The 25,196-nt window shown below is 32.8% G+C and overlaps 2 protein-coding genes across 2 annotated transcripts; both read right to left on the bottom strand.

The window, feature by feature from the left end:
• Positions 1-2,461: 2,461 nt before the first annotated feature.
• LOC146923303 (protein FLC EXPRESSOR-like) lies at positions 2,462-3,060 on the bottom strand. The gene has a single exon (XM_085716077.1). The coding sequence runs from the start codon at positions 2,984-2,986 to the stop codon at positions 2,462-2,464; it is 525 nt and encodes a 174-aa protein (XP_085572203.1). The 5' UTR covers positions 2,987-3,060.
• Positions 3,061-20,114: 17,054 nt separating this feature from the next.
• Positions 20,115-23,699, bottom strand: LOC146923302 (cinnamoyl-CoA reductase 2-like). The gene is made up of 5 exons (XM_085716066.1): positions 23,346-23,699; positions 22,808-22,993; positions 21,584-21,746; positions 21,108-21,294; positions 20,115-20,469 (listed from the first exon to the last, which is right to left on the bottom strand). Exons 1-5 carry the CDS (start codon positions 23,625-23,627, stop codon positions 20,325-20,327), a joined length of 963 nt encoding a protein of 320 aa, XP_085572192.1. The 5' UTR covers positions 23,628-23,699; the 3' UTR covers positions 20,115-20,324.
• Positions 23,700-25,196: the final 1,497 nt, after the last annotated feature.

Below are 25,196 nucleotides of genomic sequence, written 5' to 3'. Positions count from 1 at the left end.
ATTCCTTGAGGACAAGGAATGGTTTAAGTTTGGGGTTGTGATGACATGCTGTCATTACGTAATTTTTAGGACTTATTTTGACATTTTGATAGAGTTCTAAGCAACATTAAGTGCCCAGGAGATGATAAAAGCAACAAATTTGGAAGATCTGGAAGCTGCCAATCGTATTGCGATTTTCAGCATCGCAATACGATTTCTTGAAGTCAGAGACCATGTTTTTGAAGAAGCTGGATCGCAATACGATCCAGCTAATCGTGATACGATTTCAAGAAGGAGCAGAAAGTAATTTAAGGAGTAATGAAGCCATCGTAGTACGATTATTACAATCGTGGTGCGATTGTGGGCGATCCAGATTTGCCTATTTAAGCTGAAGTCAGTCTCAAACAAAGGGGATTACGATTTTGGAGAGCTAAAGTGCGATTTTAACACCCAGAAGGCTGCAGCGGAGAGGATTTCATCATCTCTAAACCAGTTTATGTATGTTTTAATTCTTCCATTGATTATGCTATTTGTAAACTCAATTATGAGTAGCTAAATCTCTTAGAGATTAGGTCGGAGATGAACCTATGTAACCCTAATTGATATTATGTTGCTGTGAAACTCTATTGTTTATTAATGAATTTCTAGTCTTTATTCAATTCAATTGTTCTTAATGCTTTTTATATCCTGATCAAATATAAACATGATTTTGTGAGAACGAATGACTACTGACCATAGCTTTCGACTTAGACCTAATTGAATTGTTCTGATAAATATGGTTAATCTAGGAATAGATAATCGTTTGTTAGTGATATTAGGTTAACGTTCGTAAAACCTTCAAGGATTATTAGACCACCTAAGGAATTAGGGGCTGTAGTTTAAGAAGAGGGTCCTAACTCAAGGGATTGATTAGGGCTAATTTGTTAACTATCGTGAAACTAGAAAATCATTGGTAATAATAGGTGCAGTAACCAATTAGGGGAAACATAGAGGATTCGAAGACCTGATCTCATCTCTCTCCATATTTTCTTAATCAAATCTTATTCTTTTATTTGATTTCATAAAATCAAACCCAATCTACTGCCTAGTGGCAAACAAAAATAAACCTTTATACATCCTACTTTTATAACGCGATTGAATTATTGAAGTTAAAAACAGTCCTCGTGGGAACGATATTTTTACTACTTCGATAGTATTTGGTGCACTTGCCAGAGATCTATCAAACCCCTTTAACATGATTCATCAGTGTCCGTCACAAAACATTAGCAACTCATCCCTAAAATCACAACGAATTAAAGTATCCTTGACCTTCTGTGTTGAAATTTAGGTGAATGAAAACAACCCCTCACTATGAAATTGATAAACTTTAATGGATTGCAATAAAACTAATTGGCACTCACATCCACTAGAATGAATTGTTCGCAATTGATAAAAAGGCCTTGAAAAAAATAATATAAAAAAGAGAGAAATCAATTACGCGAAGCCAACTAATTAAATTTATGTTTGATGAATAAAAAGGATCGTTGTTTTTTTTCGAAAGAAAACAGGATTGTTGTTAAATCTATAAAAGTTGAAAAAGGATGGATTAGCACAGCCTGCACGCATAATGAACAAGGATGGTGGTTTCACCTTTTCACAACCATGTGTTGTGGGCTTCAGTGGAAAAATCAGAGAAACTAGATTTGCTTCATTGATTTGATCTGATGGTTGTGTTTCGTTTAACTGCATGACTGCGTCATTTTTCTAACTGCAGTGAATCAAAGTCCCACTCATTCACTGTTTATTTATTTGTTTTATTTAATGGATATAATTATGCGACCATAATACCATTAATTATTTTAAAATATTTAATGATAAATATTTTTTTGAAAAGAAGAATATTGAAAATTTAATGTTTTGTAAAAAAAGTATTTTAAATCTCTGTGAGCTTAACTCATATTTAATGATAAATATTTGGCTTAATTGCAGTTTTGGTCCCCCTATTCTTATCTTTTTGTGGAATTGGTCCCCCTAATTTGAAATTCGACAATTTTCGTCCCTCCGTCATGTTTTTTAACCAAAAAAAGGTGATGTGATAGATTTTAAATGTCGTCGTATATGATTAGAAGACGAGAAAATATCAACATCAATGAAATCGTAAGAAAATTCCTTTGAAAACTCCATTTAAAACATATTATATCAGCATATTTTAGACAAAATTTTAGATAGAGGGACCAAAACTGTCGAATTTCAAAATAGGGGGACCAATTTTGTAAAATGTTTAAAATAGAGGGACCAAAACTGCAATTAAGCCTAAATATTTTTTAGAAAAGAAGAATATTGAAAATCTAATGTTGTCACATGCCAGCAATGCACACAAAAAATGAACAATTTTCTCACATCACAACATTAACAAAGCAAGTTCTCACTCACATTCACATTCGCATATGATTCAATTCAATATCAATTCAAAGCCAATAACAGCACTAACGCAACGAAAATTTTACCTTCCCCGTTGAATCTCATGGCGCAAAGCTTCAATATCCCCTTTAATAACCGGCAATGGCTTCAAATCTTCCTTTGCCAAAGCAAGCTCACTCTGAACACTCTGCAAATGTTCCACAAGCTCCTTCCTTACCTCCGCCAGTTCCCTTACATCAGCCCTTACCTGATCAAGATCAGACTTCATCGCCGCAACGACACGTACCTCAGCATCCATCTTAAGCGATTTCTCGTATAACCGACGGACCTCAGCGTCTCGTTCGACTTTGACATCAGCGGCAGCGGCGGAGAGCTGACGAAGCTCTTGTTGAGCGGCGGTGAGGTCTTGTTTTAAGGCGAGGTGAGTTGTGGCGAGACGTTGGTTGTCGTGGAGGAGGGTTTGGATTTCGCGGTGGCGGGTGGTGATGCGGTCTTCGAGGGCGGTGGTTGAGGTGGAGGAGGAGGAGGAATGAGAGAGGCGTGGCTCGTCGCGGTGGGGGAGAGAAGAGTGGATATTATGGTGGTGGTGATGTTTGCGTCCTGCCATTTGTAGTTTTACACGGACGGGGAAGAATGGATTAGAGGAGTTGACTCTGGTTTCAGGTACGGAGAAATTTCTCCCTTTCAATTCACCATGATTTTCATTCCCTAAAAAAAAAATCAACGGTTTTCATAATTTTTCCATTTTACATAAAACTCATTGATTGATAGTCTAAAACAACTTTGCACACAGTCGACCAAAACATGTTGAATTGTCTCGTGAAATAAGAATACTAATTGACGTGGTGATTCTAAATATTTTTATTCCATGTGTGCTGCAAAGTTGTTTTGTGCAGTCAACCCATTACTATTAAAATACAATATCGGGTTTACAAAAGTTTTACACATGCCAATAAATTAAACTCAACACATTAACAGCTCCTTTGTCGAATACAAAAAACACCTCCCTTGTAAAAATAATTGAATCAACATCAATTTGTCACATTTTTGTTAGATGTCATTTTTTTAGGCTAGGTGTGGTGTGATGTGTTTAGGTGGTTGGGGCGGAAGTTAGTTTTACCTTAGATTTAGTGAATCTTTGTAGTTTTATGTTCAAATTAGGTGGGGGGTAGAGGTTATGTTTATTATTAGGGTCTTGCTAACCAGTGCCCTCAAGACAACATTGGTGCAAAATGTGATTTTGAACTTTGTTGATAATTGAATTGGTTGATGATTATTATTATGATGATGAGTTATGTTGTTGAATTATTACATGCAAAATGACGACGATATTGATGAATGCATGTATAATGAAGACGAAAATGGTGATTTTGTTGTTTAACATGTGCATTGTGAGTCATATGTTCATGCATCATAAGTGTCAAGTAGGATGTTATATCCAATGAAGACGATTTGAATATTATCCAATGAAGACGATTAGGATATTGATATCCAAGGAAGACGATCTGAATACTTTGTATTTAAATAAAGACGATTATGATACGTATGTATCTGAGGTGACAACCTCGGTGTTGACCAGTACCACATGCATGTAGAGTCGTGTCTAGGCGCATCACATACATTTGATGATTGGTTGAATGTATCATGTTTGCTTATGTGCTCGATGAATACTTGGAGTGGTGAAATTTAGCGAATATGTGAAATGTGAAAAATGTACTTGTATTTTATTATGCTCGTATACTTGTTGATTATCAATGATGTTGAGTTATTGTAAATGATTTAATTAAGTGTTGTTTAAATCATTGAATTAATTATCTCGTTACTTTCATTTGATTATGATTTGATTATGAGATGTGAACTAACCCCCAGCGGTCGTTTGGTTGACCGCATACCTTATTCGTATGGATGGTTAGACGGCGTGCTGGAGTAGTTTCTTTAGCTTGGTGAGTTGTTGGAGGTTAGATTTAGAGCTACCTCGCTTTGTTTTGGAGTCTATAAAGCCGGGCTCTGATTTAGGGGTGTCTCTTTGTTTATTTTATTATGTCTTGTTGGAGTTTTTATCACTCAGTATGTTGAGTTGAGATGTTATATTTGGATATTTATCCTGGAGTTGTATTTTGATTATATGACATGGCTACTTGGAGTTGTTTTATTTAGTTATTAATGAGGTGTTATTATTATTATTATTATTATTCCGCTGCGATGTTTGAGAAAATTAAACATGCAGGTTGAACTTATAGAAGATGTAGCATTTAGATCCTTGCATTTTGGCATCATCTCCGTAATTTATCGCTTTAAGGGTTTAGGGTATTACAATGTGGTATCAGAGCCATGTCGGTCTTGTCCGGACCAGCATTGGGTGATTTTCCCCTTTTATATGTGAATGATATTGAGTTACCTTCGATACTTGTTCTGTTGTGTTGTTGTTCTTATATGTTGGTTCGGTTTTGGGTAGAAGTGAGATTATTGGTGGTAGAGATGATGTGGCGATTGCAGAGGCTTTGGCTGCAATGGTGCAGGTGTTGGCTCAAGCCAACGAGCAGGCTGTGAATGGTCATCAGGGTCACGGAGAAGCTGAGGAACGGAGGCTTGATCGTTTCATGAGAAACAATCAGCCAACGTTCAAAGGGAGGTTTGACCCGGATGGAGCCCAAACCTGGATGCAAGGAGTAGAGAGGATCTTCCGTGCTATGGTTACCAGCGATGAGCAGAAAGTTAGATTGGCTACTCATATGATTGCAGAGGCTAAGAAAAGGCTTGAGGCTAGTGGATAATTGGTGTCTTGGGGGAAATTCAAGAGTGAGTTTCTGAGGAAGTACTTTATGGAAGACTTAAGGAACAAGAAAGAGGTGAAGTTCTTATGGTTGAAGCAGGAGAACAAGCCTATTGCGGAGTATGCCGCTAAGTTTGAGGAGCTGTCGAGGTTTTGCCCCTACATTAATGTTGAGGATGCTACGATATCTAAATGTGTGAAGTTTGAGAGTGGCTTGAGGCCCGGGATTTATTAGTATATATGTTTTCATGAGATTAGGGATTTTGATACTTTGGTGAACAAGTGTCACATGTTTGATGATGCTAGGAAGGCTAGGGTGAACCATTACAAGGTTGTGAATGATAAGAAAGGGAAAGGTCATGGATTTGAAAAGCCGTACAACAAGGACAAAGGGAAGAAGAAAGATGTTGGTGGAGGCTTTAAGCCGAATGCTGCTGATGTGAGATGTTACAAGTGTGGAACTTTGGGTCATTACTCTAATGATTGCAGGAAGGGAGATAGTTGCTTCAAGTGCGGGAAAGCAGGCCACAAGTCATTTGAATGCAAGAAGGAAGTTGTGTGATACAATTGTGGAGAGGCATGTCATATCAGTACCAAGTGTACCACCAAGCCGAAGAAGGCGACGGGGAGAGTTTTTGCATTGGATGCGGAGGAAGTGAAGCATCCAGATAATCTAATCTGAGGTACGTGTTTTTATCAATAGTACTCCTTTGATTGGAATTGTTGATACTGGCGCTACACATTCTTTCAGCTCGCTTAGTTGTGCTGAATGTTTGAATTTGATTTTAACTTCGTTGTTGCGAGGAATGGTCATCAATACCTCGACCAATGGCTCAATGACTACTTCCTAAGTTTGTGCTAAGTCACACAAATCCCAAGCATACAAAAACAACTTATTAAAAGTGTTTAAAAGCTTCATAGCAACTTGATTTCACAAATCTACTCTAAAGATTATTAATATCTTCAAGAGTGTGAATCAAATTTTTGTCTTATCTTTTCAAAGATAATCTTCCCCTTCCACTCTTCTTCTTCCTCTTATCTGATTTCATTCAAACTTTCAAATCATTGTAAAGAGAAAAGTCTCATCTAGCTTTAAGGCTATTAAAGTGTTAAGTTGAGCAGAAAGTTGTAAAGTCTGGTGTGACTTAGCAAACAAAGGTTGTAAGCCTGCTGAGGCTTAGAGAATACATGTTGTAATTGTTCAGGTGAACAAGATTGTAAGGTGCAAGATTTGAGAGGGTATCTCAAGCATCATAATGGAAATTCTCACAAGATTGTGAGGAATGGATTAGCCCATGTTGGGTAAACCACTATAAATTTCTGTGTGTTCTTTTTCTTATGCGTGCATACTTAACAGTTACACAATTCTGATTTATTAAGGAAAAAAATATTATAGAAAACTAGAGAGATTTAACATTACATGCAGTGCAAGAAAAACCACCAAGTATAGCTACAGGGCGGGTAGGAGCAATTGGGAAAATCCACTATATCTGCATCATATATCATTATAAGGCATAATATCATATGTTAAGTACATGAGAATAAATTTATCGAAATATTATAGAGCTACATATCGGCATAATATCATGGAAAATGATTCGTAAACACCCCTTTTCATACCACTCCTCCATACACCTCCTAGCTGGCAGGTATTTTTGTAATTTCAAGAGAAAGAAAGCCTTTTAAACCAGTCCTTCCAATAACCGGTTTAAAAGAGTCCAAGATAAAATAAAATAAATAATGAAACATTGGTATCTTAAAAATCCAAAAGGAAAAATTATCCTTCAACCTTTTATTTTCTGTCCAAACTATCAAGATATCCCGAAAGTAAAAGCACAAATTAGATGGTGCGAAGAAACAACTTGGTATTATCTAAAGGAAGATTTTGATTAGTTTCTTTTTAAAGAATATATAGAAAGATATTGGGTTTTAAAGAAAGAATTCAAAAGATTAGCTAGATAAATCATGGATTGGTTAATAAATCCATTTGGAAAAATAATACCACAACCATTCATATTAAATCCTAGTTATAATGAAATAACTAGAATAAAAAACCAGATTAATTGGTGTAGAGAAATATCATTTTGGTTTCTGATAATTGAAAATGATTATCTTACATACTGGGAGTATGAAAATTTAGCAAACCTTTTAAGTCATAGGATACAAAAGTTTACTCATGGCTAATAAAGGCGTAAGTGAAAACTTTTGTCAAAAAAGAAGGGGGAGATATGATAGAAATTTCAGAAAAACCTGAAAAATCAACACAAGAACTTCATTTTTTCGCTCCAAAACCATAATGGACGAAATAGAAGAAGAAATAGCCAACCAGTTACAAGAATTACAAACTCTAATGGCTACTTTAGACATTAGTGAGAAAGGAAAAACTATTGAAGAACCAGAAGATGAAAGTAAGTTCATCTATGATTTCGATTCAGAAAGTTCACTTGGTAGTTTCGAGGAAGAAGAACCACAAGTAGGACTTGTTAAAACTGATAACCCAGAGTCATCATACCAAGGGCGTAAAAGAGGACGCCGTGATGGTAAAGAAGAATTTATTGACCAACAAATCATTCAAGACAAAATGGATGATAGAAGATTTAAACATATACCATCTAAGTATATACCTACAATAAATCGTCATAAAGAAGATGATGTTTTAGACATCGACTGTAGTGATGATACAGAAAAAGAACTAAGAACTTGGTATCATAATAGTATGATCACGATCCAATTAGACTCTACACTAAAAAGTTTAGGTCCAAAAGATATTTTTAACTATCTAAAGAACACATGAAATGGTTAATCATTTGGTTTAGAGAATTGATACTCACCTCATGATAATATAGAATCATAAATCAGAACATAGCAAATTACTTCCTCATCAGAACTCAGAAGTGTGCAAGACCTCTTGTATGTCCAAGGTCAAAACGAGTCAAGAGCATGTCAGTTTATCCACCAAACACGAGCATTAACAATGTGCAAAAATTTTGGAGTACAAACCCTACTTGGCTACTTCATCTGATACAGCATTTGCATCCATACAATTGTCAGAATATACATTCACATGTCAGGTTCAATCTTAATTTGTAACCACTCAAATCTAATGTCACTTCCCCATCATTAATACAAGTGTAGAAATCGAAGTGCATGAATTACAGACACAAGAAAATAAAAGGCAAAAAAAAAAACTTAAGAAAAAGAATGAACATCAGTGACATTAATTACACCAGGACCAGTTTTAAGCAAGTATAGTCATTTTCAACGTACATGTTGACGAAATATCAATCTCAATGATATTTCACCGTGATGTCAACTACAAAGTAATATCAATCAAAAGCTAAGCGATTAGTATCAAGTTTCGACAGGATTACACATTGCTACATGTTGAAAAGTCGTTCTACAATTAGAAGAAACTGAATAATACTTACTCAGTACGACTATAAAACTATTTTCACCATTCTGACAGTTAAAGGAGAAGGTTCAAGTACCCTGATTCTCCATTGTGAAGAATAAAACGAGAATTCGCTCTATCTAGAAGATTTGAGTGCATTAATTTTCGTGGACATTGCTTAATATTCATCGCTTCTGTAAGCGGTTCTTATAAACTCAATCTATGAGGAAAAAAAAACTTTCATTAGTTAACCTTGCAAATTAAAATTACTAAACTATAAAACTAAAATATCAGACCCATTCATTAAGTATGAAGATAGCTGATAGAACTATACCCTAAAATAACTTATAGCATGTCCAGAATATATGATGGCTTATGAAAACAACTTATAGCATTTATGAAAACAGGTTGACTTCATTTTAGCTAATGTTTAAAAAAAAAACATACATTTTTTTGAGGAAAAAAAAAACATATACATAAGCACTTATATTAAACACATTTATGCTATCTATCTATCTATCTATCTATATTATCCATATCTATATATCTTTGTAAAGGAAACTTGAGTTGTTCTCATGCAAGCTTTGTGATGATGTGGCGTATCTAGAAAAACTTCAACTCCTTACTCTCTATTGTATTGAAACCTTGCAACTATCCCTCTCTTAAACCTTTGCCATTTTTACACCATTAATTTAATAATAATGTCTAAAGTCACTGTTGAGATGTCCATAGATTATGAGAGTTTGAATGTTGAGTGATCTCAAGTTTAATAGTGATATGGAATGACCATTATATGAATGATAGGGGCTTTATGGTTGAATCAAATCTATAAATAACCATTGGTCCGCAAGCTTGCTTTCGTCCCATCGTTGTAGGAGAGAGTAAAAACTTGGAAGATGCAAAAGCAGAAAAATTCGGTGTTAATCCATGAAAATGCATCGGTTTGTATATAGAGTTCATGATAAATATTGATATTGATTTACAATATCAATTTTTTTACAAATTTCCTATTAATATTTTCAAGCCAATGACATGTGTGTTGCTATACAGAAGAATTTCACACGTATTTTTAAAAAACACTACATGAGAGAAAAATGTCATTAGGAATTTTGAGGTGTTAAAAAACAAAGAAAATTATTGTCCTTACAAACTCAACTATCAATCCAATTTTCAAAACCTTTAAAATAATATGAACAACATTATATTATCACATAATATAATATTCTTACCGACTCAATTTTTAAAACTCTTTTTTCCCCTGAAAAAAATGTATTTTACGGCTCAAAGGGGGTAATTTATGGTCCTAATTATGATTATGAATATAAAATATCAATTTTAGATCAAACAACATCACTTTTGGGACCAAATTTCATCATGTTTATGGCAAGAAAAAAAATGAGTTTGAATCAAAATTGCAACAAATTTGATCACTTGACGATAAAAAATTTTTTATTTTAAAATACAAGAGTATGTTTGGAGTCAGGACTATAGCCGTGTAATTGGGACCCTATTTTGTCTTTAACCACCTATATAAGAAGCATATATACATTTTTACTTCAATCAAGTCAATTGGAAGTGATACATTAATAAAGATCAAAATAACTTTTTTTTAAAAGGCTAAAATAGAGTGTATCTGACAATTTTTTTTTTTTGAAAAAACCAAGAAATATATATATTAACCAAACCAAAATAGTTCTTCCAACACAAGGTGTATTAGAAAAGACTAAAGAGAGTTGGTTACATTACAATTGGGGGATCGTTTGATTCTTCAGAAGAATCAATTCATGTGCATCAGCTCTCAATTCATGACCATCATTTATATATGATGTAAATTAAATACTGGAACTATAAATAATCAAATTAATTTTTAATTAAAAAATGTTCATTGTAAAAGGGATTAAAATGAATGTAGTAGTACCATTTTTTCTTACGAAAAACTAACATGTCATGAAGTGTTTGAATGGAGCATATGAAAACAGAGTCATTTGAATTTTTTAAACGAGGTTTCGTCATTTCATTTTTTTCAAATAAAATAATTTCATCGACTAAAGTTAGGATAAAATTTTGAAAATATCTAAATAAGATTCACTATTTTTCTTTAAATCTAAAATTAGATTAAAATAAAAGGTAAAAAAAACAAACAAAAGTAGGAGGGGATTTGAATTATATTTCTTTTTAATTAAAACATACATTGTTAAAGAAACCATGGCATAAACTTCTCAAACTATTCAAATGCACTTCTATTGATTAGGTCATAAAGCAATTTTTTATCAATCTCTTTATATTCTATATTCACTTAAAGAAAAAAGATATATAAAATATTTTTTTGTTAAAGAGTCTTACACCAAACAAAAGATGATATTAAACATGTGTTTGTAATAAGTTTGAGTAATCTTCACCTCAAAAGCATTTATTTTTGTATAAGAAAAAGTTTTAAAGTCATTTTTTAAATCAAATAATAATTCAATATGCCTACCAAAATTGTTATTTTTGATAAGAAAAAGTTAAATTTTTAATAAAACCCGTGCAACGCACGGGTTATATATCTAGTATCTTTGTAATAGAACCTTGGATTGTTCTTAGGCTTCTATTGTGCTGATGTGGCATATCTAGAAAAGCTCCAACTCTCTATTTTCTATTGTACTTGTTGTTATCCCTCTCTTAAAACCTTGCCGGTAGCCACATTTCCACCGTAAATTCTTTTTAATAAGGTCTAATGGTACAAATCCTAAAAAAAAAAAAAAAACCGATGCATTAAATATATCAAGGAAGATCCAACTTTTATGAACGTTTTTTTTTCTTCTTCTTCTATAGAATAGATAGAGAAGTTCACATGGTATTCCTAATCCATACCCTTCATCTGTACATAACCTTTTAATTAGTGCACCTTTTCAATTCACATATTTATTTAACCAATTTAAAACAAAATATTGTTCCATTTATATATTGACCTTTTCTCTCATCTCTTTGCATCAATCAAGAGCTCAACAAGCACAAACATGCAAATTAAGTCCTTAGCATTTTACGATAGATTTATGTCTCAGAGGTAAGACAGCTTTCTTCAAGCACACAATAAGGTAGATTGGCTCTGAGCCTACAATCTTTTATTATTATTCAAAACTTTGTCTACGATTAGATCAAGCCTATCAAGTAATATTTGTGGCGTTACTTAGGTATAGATTAACTCTTATTATATATTGGTTTTTGTTGCATATCATCTTAGTATTGTTGTGACTTTGAATTTCTTACATTTATCCATTATAGTGGCATATATATCTACATGAATATACTGATGTACGATTTGTATTTTTGTTTTCACGTAGGGGAACAATATAGAAAATCAAGCTATGTAAAGAAAGGTTTTTTCCTTTCAAAATGATTTTGATGTGGCTTTGTAATAATTACATCAGTTTTATAATTTAATTTTTTTATACATAAATTAATTATTCATAAAAACTTACTTTTGATCTAAAGGTGGATTTAGATTCTATGAAGAAGAGATTGCATGATGAGAGGACCAGACATAAAGAAGCCATTAGGCTTGTCCGCAATGCAGCTTCTAATAGTTTACAAACTGGTTTGGTTCCCATTTTTAAGACCTTAGAGAGTTTCACTTCACAGGTTGTGAAAGCTCATGAAGAGGTTTGGTTAAGCTTGGTATGTAGGAAAGAACCTCTTAAAACTTTCTGAAGTGTCAGCAACTAAAGCTTTGGGTGTGTAAATGTCAGGACATGGTTATCTTGAATTCAGCTCCTGTAACACCCAATCTACAATTATGCAAAATTTTGTACAAAATAATTCAGTGATTTAAAAAAAAAAAAAAAAAAAAAAGATGGTCCATTTATGAGAGTTTGGATGTTGAATGGTCTCAAATTTAGTTTATAGTGATATGAAATGACCATTATATAATTGTGCATTTTATTAATGTGCACTTCCATCCTCTCATGAAAATTATAACAGTGCTTAATTAATTGAAAACAATATTATGTGTGATGTGCTAGGTGCTAATTTTGCAGCTTTTTAAACAAAAATGTTACGTCCTCTACAAGTTGAAATTCAAAGCATGAAAGTGGAACAAATGACAACGTAAATGAATGGTATATGAAAATTAATAGAAAATATAATAATAAAATTAAGTGAAATTTTTCTTCTTCATAGTAGGAATAAAAAATGGTATTTCAATAAATAAATAAATGATCAAAAATTGCAATGTTGATTGTGATTTTATATTTGGAGATGATTGATGCAATTAAACATATTCTTTTCATATTTTTTGAATATCCTTATGGCCTTTTAAACTTCTCACATGTTGTCTCCGTGAGCTTAACTCAGTTGGTAAAGACAATGCATCATATATGCGTACCTTAATTTTGAAAGCTTCAATTTTTCTTAAGTTAGAATCATGATTATGTGACACTCCTTAGAGAAACTTCTCACTCTCTCTTATACTATCTACTTTTTACTCACTCTTTTTCTATATAATAATCTCTAATATCATTGTAATTAAGCTTCCGTTACATAAAAAACTTACCCTTTTTTTATTCTATTAATGTTTATATAAGATTGAATAGTACTAAAAGCAATCTTATCTTAAAATAATAGGGCTATATTCTCACTATAATAGCAAAACATATTTACATTAAAATCTCACCCTTTTTTTCTTCTATTAATGTTTATATAAGATCGAATAATTCTAGAAGAAATGTTTTCTTAAAATAATAGTGCTATGTAGCAAACATATATAATAAAAGAAAAAAGACAAAAATATTAGAGAACATAAACGTTATCCGGAAAAAGAAAACAAACAAAAGAAAAAGGATTACGCAAAGTGACAAGAAGATAAACCAAGCCATTGACTAAAAAATCTAAACAAAAAAAAAGTCTGAGTAGAATTGCACAAAGTGGAGGTTTGATAATTTACAAGAATTGTTTTTTTAATTAATATGAGATGCCTTAGATAAGATATAGGAAAGTAAAAGTAAGCAATTGCGTTGCATAATTTCCAAGAAAATGATCAAAAGATAAAAAAGACAAAATCATCCAAGATTAATCATATGCTAAACGAAGCTTATTTCAACCTTTCTAATAAGCGATATTGACAACAAGCATAATTGCACCATTGTGATCCCGAAAAAGAAATGTTCTTACATGACTACACCATTAGGATAAATTATGATATATGTCTTTAAACTTATAAAATATTATAAGATCCATCAAAAACTATATTCATTGTCCTTAAATACACCCTACAATATAAATCAATACAAATTCTTATATTTTTAAACAACACTCATATTTCAATATAAATTAATACTAAACCTAATAATATCACTACATTTCAAAATATTATAGATCATTTATTTCAAAAAAAAAATTATAGATCATTCTTTCCAAAAAAATATATATAGATCATTGAATTTTATATCATTATACTTATCATAATTTTTATTTTATCATTTATAAAAAATTACAAGCACTATTTTAATCAAACTCGTGCAACGCACGGGTTACATACCTAGTTATACATAACCACAACAACAACATTTTAATTTGATTTGATTGGTACAACCTTAATTTGAACAAATTAACTTCTAGTTGAAAGAAAACTATTCAAATGGCTACTATTAATCTCATCAAACCATTTTCTCCATACCATGTTTTCATGATCCACTATTTTTCTCAATATAATACCCTTTTTTGTATATATATTTCTCATATTATACGTGGTTTTGTCCATTGTTGGTTAACACATATACTAATCATAACTTGAGAAATGCTATTGACAAACTCTCTAACACACTCCATATTATACTAATCATCATTATTTTAAAATTTTTTACAGGGTAATCGGTTCTGCAGGTTTAGAAAACACATCTTCTTTTACACGAGATAATAACTATCAATGGGTTCTTTGAATTTCTCTTTGCAAATTCCTGCCATATGTGACTTTTTATTTTTATTCTTGATTTCTTCCTCTATCTCAAGCTTTTCCCCCATAAATGGTGCCTGTACCAAAATGATATATAGTAATACCCAATTTTGGTTTGGTGGATGTCAACGGGGTCAAAAACCCAAATCACTATCCCTTTGAAATAATGGCAAATTAAAGTTATAATTAGCTTTACTGGGTGATGATTATCATAAATTCACAAAATATATGCCACCGAATTGTTGATTGGTATCAATCGAAAGACCAGAACTTATACAATTCTATAATGCAAAATATATTCATCCATTCCATTAGAAAAAGAAATTAAAATTTGTGTCTTTGTTTTCGAAATCTAACACAAACATATACAAAACGGAGTCGGAGATGCATGAAGGCGTCGTTGAAATTGATAAACTGGAGACAGTTTGGGAGTTGAGAGGGACAGTATACAAAAGGCTGGTGTCATGTTTCAAACCAGAAGAACCGGTTGCCAATTACATGCTTTAAAATAATGATGACTTGGACCAATAATAGAGAGTGTGTTTAACAGGAGTGTGTTAGAGAGTTTGTCGATAGCATTTCTCTCATAACTTTTATCAACATTAAATGAGATAAAAATAGAAACCTTGACATAAACATTTTCATCTAGCTTATATATAACCCCATCAACTACAAAACGCAAACGTATATCAGCGAGCTTCAAACTGAAGCTTTGAAATCTTGAAACTAACAGAACAATAAAGTCAAAAAATTATATCAAAAACCCATATGTTCTTGGCATAACGGTGAGGCCAACGGGTTTTGGCTTCATCAGCCGGAAAAGGTTCTCTAATGAAAAGATTCTTTGTTATTCATTAAAATAATTTTTACTATTCTATGCTTGTGCAAGGTCAAGCTGATTTTATTTGTGGTGGACCACCTTGTCAAGGTGTTAGTGGTTTTATTACTTATGAGGTTGTGTCAAGATCAGTGATCCTCACTGAGTTTGAAGTAAGAAGAAATAGAGATGTTTGTGCCCTTTTCTTAGATAAGGAACCCATGCTGTGATAAAAATTCAGACCAATGATGTTTGTTTCTTTCTCAGTTTCATTTTGACATTAACCAAGCAAATGTGCAATTCAAACCAAGGTTGTCAAAATTGGGATTTTACTTTAGGTCAAAAGGGAATAGCAAAATCAAGACTCGTAAAATCGCAATCAAAATCGAAGGATTTTACTCAAAGACTTTTGTAGAATCGATATAGGAAATTGTAAATTCGCAATCAAAATCAATGGATTTTACCAAAAAATAATAATACTAAATATATATTATAAATGGTATATAGTCATAAATGACATCTTTCAAAAAAAAAATGACTTAGTTTATAAGAAATCGTAAAATTGCAATCAAAATCGGTGGATTTTGCCTATTTTAAGATTCTACTATAGATTTGAGTCGTTGAAGGTGAAGAAAGTCGCAAAATCCTGGATTTTAAGATTTAAGTCGGGATTTTGACAACAACAATTCAAACCCATGAGGAATAAAAAAAAAAATTTCAACGAAGAGATAAAAAAATAACAGAACTTATAATATTCATAACAATATTTATGTATTTCTTTTTAAAAAAAAACAATATTTATGTATTTCTAGGATATAAATAATAGAGTTTTTTTATTGACAAGAGATAAATAATAGATTTTTTATCACCAAAAATATAAAATAAATAATAGATTTTTTCAAAGGAAGATATAAATAATAGATAGTAATGTTAAAAGTGTGTGTTTTTATACAATGAATAAAATGTGATATTAGATACATCTAACTCATTCACCAAACTAAAAAATCTCATTTTATTCTTATGAGTCATTCTCTAATCATGATTTCACAAAGATGAATTTTTTTTCTTCATTTTTTATATTTAATAATTTGAGAAAATTTAAATTGATGAGGTGAATTTATAAGAAATTGTATAAATAAATTCAACAACAAATACGAAAAAGAATTTCATATTAGACAAACATTTTAGACTAATATAATAGTACAAACTTGAAGTTTGGAATAAATTCCTAAAACATTGAGCTAAGTTAAAAGTAATGAAAATTATAATTAAAAATAATATCTTATTACCAGTAAATATCTAGATGAATTAAGCATAATTTTCATCCAAAAATCAAAATTAGGTTGTCCTGTTCTCCCTTTCCATATTCTTTCTTCTCAGTAGCAAGTAGCAACCAGACACCAAAGAAACTAGTAATAAAAAATTTGCACAAAAGAGTGTGGCCTCGAAGAAGTAGAGGGTTGAACTAGATGGATCCTTGTTGAAACTTTTTGTTGTGATTGTCTTGGTTGCAGAAGTATTCATTTTCTCTTTAATTGATATATCAAATTTTGAACATTTATGTCATGACTCATGATGTTAAAGGTCAGTTTATTCTTTGTTAGATATCCAAATTCAATTTAATTGTGGAGAAGTGGAGTGTCCGAACTCCGGCCGCTGCATATAATATGCAATATCCCTACCAACTGAGTTAAGTTCACGGGGATTTTTATATTATTTTTTTTAGGTAAAAATTGAAATAAGTTGTTTTATATTTGATGGACATGAAATTTGAATATTTTATTATTGGGTTTCTCTAAAAAAAATCTCAAGTACTTAAATATGGAGGTTATGACCGTTGTGGTGTCAACTGTCAAGTACTTAAACCTGTTCTAATTTGATATATCAATTAAAGAGAAAATGAATACTTCTGCAACCAAGACAATCACAACAAAAAGTTTTAACATCATGAGTCATGACCATAAATTGGCACCATGAGTCATGACCATAAATGAGTCACCAAGACTTAGCACCTGTGAAGCCCAGATACGAGATACGATACGGATACGATACTGCACCGATACGCCGATACGGAAAAATTTCAAAAATCAAGATACGATACGGCTGGGATACGTTAATAAAAAAAATTATATAGTTAAATGTACAATATAATTATAACCATTTTTTTAATATGCAAATATATTAACAAACACAAGAAACCAGGCTCGTAGCACATTAACATAAATATAAATAATATTGACGATTAAGAGAGTGGTCATTAGTCAATTACATACGCAATATATACAAAAAAGAGCACCATCAGTGCTATACATCAATGCTACACTATATCCAAAAGGAACATTGTTAGTGCTATACTATATCGATCCAAAAAAGAAGCACTATATCCAAAAAAGAACACATCAGTGCTAAGAGTTAACACTAACATGTAACTAACTTTTACATCTCCTCTCCTCCATTCCCATCATCAAGATACAAATCAGCTTCCAAATCCGGTTCATCCAAAGACAACTCTGCTAACTTAATTCCAACATCATCAAGCGGTTCATGCGCATCTCTACTAATGTCCCACATTCTTGATTGTCCTTTCTTATATCCATCTTCTTTCCTTGACAAGAAAATGGCCGAGCAGTTCAACGGTGGCCAAAGTGGACGGCTACCACTTTGGAAGAAAAAGTTGAAACCCTAATTTTTTAGAAAGGGGAAGATGCAATTGTTTGTGTGGTGTGGTGTGGGTCGTACTGGCACCAAAGAAAGATAAATGAAATGTATATATATTATAGTAATATAATGTTTTTATTCTTATTTTTTTTAAAAAAAACAGAAATCAAAATAATATAAAAAACACAAGTATCCGTGCGTATCGGGATGTATCGGGAAGTATCGGATAATTATTTTTAAAAAAATAAAATTTAATATTTGGATACTCTCCGGATACGTATCGGGAAGTATCGGGCAGGTATCGGTGCAGGATACGCAGGGGATACGGTACGTCATCCATTTTGAAGTATCGGGGCTTCACAGCTTAGCACTCAGCATAATATTCAAAACTTGGCACCAAGACTGGTATCCTAGTCCTGGAATCAACCATCAATATGCAAAACTAATACAGCACTGTATCATACTTAAAGATGCATGATGAGTGAATAAATTGTTAACAGAGGTCCAATTCGTGGATCTTGGAATTTTTTTTCCTCCCCTAAAATGAAACCAAAATTCTAAATCTGCACTAGTTGAAACAAAAATTCTAAAACTGCCCTACTTTTAACCAGTTGATCACTATGTCACAAGTTTGACTTGCGACATACCCCCTATGTCCTAACTTAGACTTGTGACATACCCTCCTTTCTCAAATTTTGATCTTTTTTGTCTTTATTATGTCACAAGTGGGACTTGTGACATGTTTATTATTTTTTTTGTTTATAATTTTATTATTTTAATAGAATTACTTTTTAAAATTTTTAAAAATAATTGAAATAAATATTTATTATTTCAGATGACACGTTTAAAGGTACAATACATTTAAACAAAAAAGAAATATTTAATAAAATACAAACCAAATGCAATAAAAAAAAAATATGCCTAGATTGTTACGGATGTTCAATATTAATGCAATTTTTCAGGAATGACCGGTCATCCTACAAATGCCGCATTTTCTCCCCTCATTTTCCACAACATCCATCTCAGTCCTAATGCGAGTAATTGCGGGACGACCTTTCTTTGCTATACGCATCGCTGAATCTAGGGGTGTAAGTGGTTCGGACAAAACCAACGAAACCGAAAGTTCAAACCGAAAAAATATCCGACCTTGTTTGGTTCGGTTTGAAACCGATCTGAACCAATCGAAACTGATCTAGTTTGGTTTGGTTCATGGTTTTTGATTTCGAGATCCGTGAAACCGATGATAACCACTCCTTATTTTACTAATATTATCCTACCTCACACAATCTTTCACGTGGATGGCGAATTGGAATTTGACGATTCACGTTGGAATTAGATTGATTTAGTTTGGATGTGTTTATTTAATTTCATGGCGACCATAATTTCATGATGTTTAAATTTTAGGATGTTTTAATTTCAGTTTGCATGGATTTGTTGTTATTTTGACTATGTTTTAATTTTAGGATGTTCTTTTTGGAATTTTTGTGTTTGTTGATAAATGATGCATGAATGGATCACGGATGATTGAAACATTTGAGTTTAAAGAAGTTGTTTTTGAAGATTGATGGATGAATGAATCTTAGATCATATGTATGAAATACTAAGTAAGGTTAATTATAAAAAGTGGTTTGAAAAATAGAGAACATGAAAAAACAAAATATAAAAAATATTATGCATTTATGGTAGTGATTAAGGAAACAAATATCAAAAATATTATGTTGAAAAGTTTTGTTATGAGCTTGGGAATGTAGATATAGAATGTTAAACATATTAAATATGCTATAAACTATGGGTCACCGGTCATTCGCTATAAACTATCAGCTATCCACCATGAGAGACTGTGGAATGAGTGAAAAGTTTGTTTCCACAAAAATCCCTCTAAGAGGCTTTTACATTACTAACACAACAAGCACTAGCACTAGGAGAAGGCGCCAAGTAATGCAAAGAAAATGTGAGTTTGAGATTGTTTGGAAGGGAACTGAATCAGTGGTGGTTAGAAGATGTTTCCATTCACTATGTTTCGCTTTGCATCACTCTTATGACTAAAGTATTGATCTTCTAATATACTCATCTTCTAAACTACGAGAACCTTATGCACTCATCTTTCTAATTAAACTTTAGGTAAATGTTGAAAATGCACATGATGATGATTGCAATTTGCAAGTCCTTAATGTCTCACTATTTACTTCACATTTTATTTATTGAAACTCAGAAAAACTATGATAAGTATTCAAGTTGGAGATACTTTGCATATAAGCATTGAGAAAACATATTATACAAACTCAACTCATAGCACAAGTAGTAAGTACTCATACACCCATCATCAATATATAGTCTATACTCTAGTAACTTGTGTTCCTGATAACAGTAATAACATTCATGAAATGAGTCCTTTGCTCTTCAAGCTTTCTACAGCATCCCTTATAATTTGCTCCATTGGAATGAATTCCAAACCCAAATCCATGAGCTTCTTTGATCCATCCTTTGCTCTCAACAGTCCAGGTTGCGTATCTCGTTGTATCCTATAAAAAAGGAAAATGATACACAATATGAGCAAAATTTTGGTTACATCAACCTTATATTTTGATCAAAATGATTATACACAGGCTAGTCTAAAAGAAATGTTCAGCTTCAATTCCTACTCTAACTTGCAAATAAGTTTAATCTTTTTGCATGTTTGAGAAGAAAACAAAAGACGAACATCACCAATTCCATTGCTTTATGAGGCGTCACTATGGTTCCTAAATTTATCAAAATTACAAAAGAATCCCTAAACGTGTCTTTTATTAGTAATTTTATGGACCGAATTGACTAATGGAAGACACATTCGAGAACCAAATTAACTAGTGAAATACACGATTGAAGACCAAAGACACTAATTAAAGACGCACTTATGTATGTTTGTGTAATTTTGATATATTCATATATTGCGACAGCACCTCACACATTTAAGGACAGAAATGATGGTTAACTCCAACAACAAACCTGATAGTTTATGGCATACAAGATTGATTAGTTGGTGCATGAATGAAAACCATTGCTCAACCCATAAACCAAGTATATTACTATTTAAATAAAAAAGAAGCTTTTTCAACAATTTATTCAAGAACCAAGTATCATTACTATCACTTATTTAATTGCAAGTATGCAGCTTACTTACTTAGGCACATTATAATCTGGATAAAGTTCAGCCACTTTTGCCGCAAAGTCACCGTAGTGAGTGATAGCCTCAACACAGACATGTCTGCCAGTTGCTTCCTTGTTCTCATACACCAAAATATGTGCCAATGCTACATCTTTGAAATGGACTAATCCCATAAAAAAGTCTTCATATGTTTCAGTGCAGCCTGCAGCAGAAGAGAGACAAAATTACAGTTCTTAGTAACCACCTAAAAAATTCCCATATGCAAAGTTTCTTGGTTTAAATAACTTCAAGATTCTTTAATCACAAGAAAATCTTTATAACTTCATAAATACATGAACAAAGGTTAAACAAGAGAGGCTAAAAAAACTGTTAGGAAGAAAGTATTCACAGCTTATATAATAGAAATTGTTGCTTCAAATAATTCATACTTATTGCAAGATTATTTTAATGCAACTTTTTAGTTTCAAGAGAAAGTTATCCAAATAGAGTACCTTGAAGAAGTCGCACAAGCATGAGCATGCTTGCATTAATCCTTGGCGGAATAACAGGGCCCATCACAGTACCAGGATTCACCACAACAACATCCAAACCGTTTTCTTTGGAAAAATCCCAAGCAGCTTTCTCAGCCAATGTCTTGGACATTGGGTACCACAACTGTTCCATACCATTTCAACAAGGCCAGAGTCAGTGTTACACATACAGTTAGTCTTGGGGAGAATCCACACCCTACGATCTAAGGTTGAACACATACACCACAAATGAGACAATAAGAAGATATGAGAAATGATGTGTTCAGCACCTTTTACCTAGTTCATAGAAATGTGTAAACAATTTTTTCACTGTCTCAAATAAGATTAGGGCAAAGGGCAACCCGGTGCACTACAACTCCCGCATATGCAGGGTCCGGGAAGGGGTCCCACCATATTGTGTATTTCTCTACAAACTTAAGTACCATCACTCATGAGTTACAGGAAATGATAACACTCATTCACTCACAAGAAACTCTCACTACTATAAGTGATCTCACAAACTTTACTCTTGTTTTTGGATTGAAATGCTTCAGCACATCACAAGACCGCCTATTTATTGGAGGGGAGAGTAGTTTCCATTCATGAATATGACATAGTGCATGTTAATTATCTCACCTTACAAGAAGCTTCACTTCGTGAGAGTTATTCAAGATTCTAGATATATCTCTCTCCACCTCTTCAAATTTTCACCACTTGCATTAATATTTATTATTGTTTGAAAATTCTAATTGATTTCCCAACAGTTAGTATCTCAATTTCTCAAAAGAAATAGAAATACTCCATTAAAAGGATCAAGATTCCCTACCATCGGGATTCGTTGAATTCACACTGTCAACACATCGGTGACAAGTTGGACAAAGATCAGATGGTCTAAATTTCTAACTTGGTATTTTAGATTTTCAAAAAAATCAGAATCTGCATATATGTGAATTATTTGATCTGAATCCAACGATCACCAATGCAATGCCTGCGTGAATGCAGAAATATTCCAACGGCAGAGAATCCATTATTGCAACTGAAGTTTACATTTTTAAATGTATAAAAGTCTGATTATGTCACTAGCTTTCGAAACACGCGCCTTTAGAACAAAATCATCCATTTCTTTGACAGGATCGCTCCCTCACTTCAACATACATATCCTAAAAACGCAACAAAGAACAAAGAGAACAAAAATGGTGAACAAACCTCTTTTTGCTTGCAATATTCAATATCAGTCCAACAATCCTCTCTCTTGACAGCATCAGAAGGCCAATTAGGACTAGGTATAATTGCAGAGATAGATGAAGTAACAACTACGCGCTTCACCCCTACTTCCTTCGCCGCAGTAAGCACATTCACAGTCCCTTTAATTGCAGGATCCAAAAGCTCCTTCTACAAAACCAAACCCAATAGCTTCAAAACCTCTGTAGCACTAACACATGTAATGACATTTTCAATTATGTTATTATATTCTAATTATGATCGGTATTATATTCTAATTATGATCGGTGTCAACGTGTTAGTGTCTGTGTGTGTCCGGGGTATGTAGTGCTTCATAGATATGAAACCCCATACACAACACGGACACCAACACATAGACACCGATAACGATATAATTCATGTAATTCAATGTAATTGCATCTGAGGCTGACATGTGTCGGACACCAGACTCGCCTTCTATTTGTAGCTCAAAATCAAAATAAGCTTCAAGTAAAAGTTCAATTTTTCAAAGAGAAAAGCGAACCTGAGGGTCAAGAACTTTATCAACAATACAAGGCGAAGCGAGGTGGAAAACTCCATCGCAACCGTGAACAGCAGCGAGGACGGTGTCATAGTTGAGGAGGTCGATTTGGAATAGACGGAGATTAGTTTGAGCTCCTTCAAGAGCTTGTAGATGCTTCGTCTCGTTGTCATCGTTGAGATTTTGGACGGTGGCGTGAACGGTGTAGCCACGGTGGAGAAGGAGATGAACGAGCCATGAACCGATGCATCCGCTTCCGCCGGTGACGCAAACTACTTTGGACATGTTGTTGTCGGAGAGAAGTTGAGTTGAAGTGGAAGTGGAACAGTGTTGCTATTGTCGTGTTTGGTAAGGGACAAATCTAGTCACATGTGTCAACCTTAGAATATGGATGGGTCCGCGCAGGTCAACTTTATGTCTCAAAGATACAAATTATATAAAAATAAAAAAATAATCTTAATTTTTCATTATATTTTTCGGTATCTAGGATGGTAAAACATGACTTTATACAAAAGAAAAAATTAGATTTTTCTGACGGATTTATTATGAATTTATTTATTCAATAATTATGAATTTCTTAAATAATTCATAGTTAATGCGTATTTCATTTAAAAATTTCAAAATTTCATGGTGAAGGTTCTTATAATGTTTAAACCATGCTTACAAAATTAGAAAATGGAATCTGACCCGTGAGTATACGCTTACTCGTAACAAAATTGCAATTTCACACATTTTGGTTAAAAAAATAAATAGAAACTTCTTTGAAATGGTACGAAATTTTGCAGTTTAGCCTATCTTTTTTATGTATTTCTATAGATGTTTATGCAAACAATCAACTCAAATTCCGAATTTTAGGTTAGGATATTCATTATTTTGTTTTTTGAGTTTTTGACGCTTTAAAAATTCATAATTAATTCAGCTTTAGTTGAAAAATTCTAAATTTTTGTTTAAAGTCGTATTTTAACGTCTAAACATGCCTGAAAAACTTCAACCTCTAAGTATATATTTTTTTTACTTCAACTATATTACAAGGTCAAAAATAATAAAAATCTCAAATTACATAGTTAGAATATGCAATTTTTATATTAGAGGATCAATTTCAATAATTAAACTTTTTTTTAAGGAATGAATAATTAACCCTTGTTTTTATTGCTAGAATTTCAACTATTTACATTTTTACATATATCATTTAATTATTTTTAATTTATTTGGTTGGGGGGAGGGGGGAGGAATTCTCCCCTTGTGAGAAGACTCCTTCCTTATTTCAACCCAATGGCTTTCATATCAAACCTTTCCCTGAGTGACGAAGATGATGAGTTAGAAATACCAAACGACGATATTTCTAACCAATCCATTGACATTAGTTGTTCCCTTGTAGGGCGATTTCTTACCAACAAACCTATTCGGGGATACATGATGACGGAAATAATCGCTGAGTTTTGGCATCCTGGTAGGGGAGTCGATATCATAGAGACAGAGCCAAACCTTTTCACATTCAAGTTCTTCCACTACCGTGACATGCAGTGCATACTGAAGAAAGGGCCGTGGTATTTTGATAATCACATACTGATTCTCGATGTCCTCTCGGAAAACACGTCCCCTAAGCATGTCCTTCTCCAATCAGTACCCTTTTGGGTGCAAATTCATGACATTCCAACAGGCTTCATGACTGAAAGAGTATGCAACTCCTTCATGTGTCTTCACTGTATACACAATAATCTCTTTCAAGTGATCGATCAGCACTACATTGCTCTCATTTTTTTCCCTTCCTCACAGTGCCTAAAAGTCACAACTAGAAAAAATCCAACATCAAAGAGCGTGACTAATGCAATTGGATCTAGCTAGTTCAAAAGA

This window comes from Medicago sativa, chromosome 5, assembly GCF_051527215.1.
Source record: "Medicago sativa cultivar Bolivia chromosome 5, Bolivia_mono, whole genome shotgun sequence".
NCBI classification, from domain to species: Eukaryota; Viridiplantae; Streptophyta; class Magnoliopsida; order Fabales; family Fabaceae; genus Medicago; species Medicago sativa.
The sequence above is the reverse complement of the archived record's forward strand: the minus strand, read 5'-3'. Positions and strand labels throughout refer to the sequence as shown.

What these genes read in the sequence shown, in the direction of transcription:
- LOC146923303 (XM_085716077.1), bottom strand. Translation starts at nt 2,986, where the DNA reads ATGGCAGGACGCAAACATCACCACCACCATAATATCCACTCTTCTCTC.
- LOC146923302 (XM_085716066.1), bottom strand. Translation starts at nt 23,627, where the DNA reads ATGTCCAAAGTAGTTTGCGTCACCGGCGGAAGCGGATGCATCGGTTCA. An exon ending in ATAAAGTTCTTGACCCTCAG is followed by an intron (nt 22,994 to 23,345) that starts GTTCGCTTTTCT and finishes TTGGTTTTGTAG; the next exon opens with AAGGAGCTTTTGGATCCTGC. An exon ending in CCAGATTATAATGTGCCTAA is followed by an intron (nt 20,470 to 21,107) that starts GTAAGTAAGCTG and finishes CCTTTTTTATAG; the next exon opens with GATACAACGAGATACGCAAC.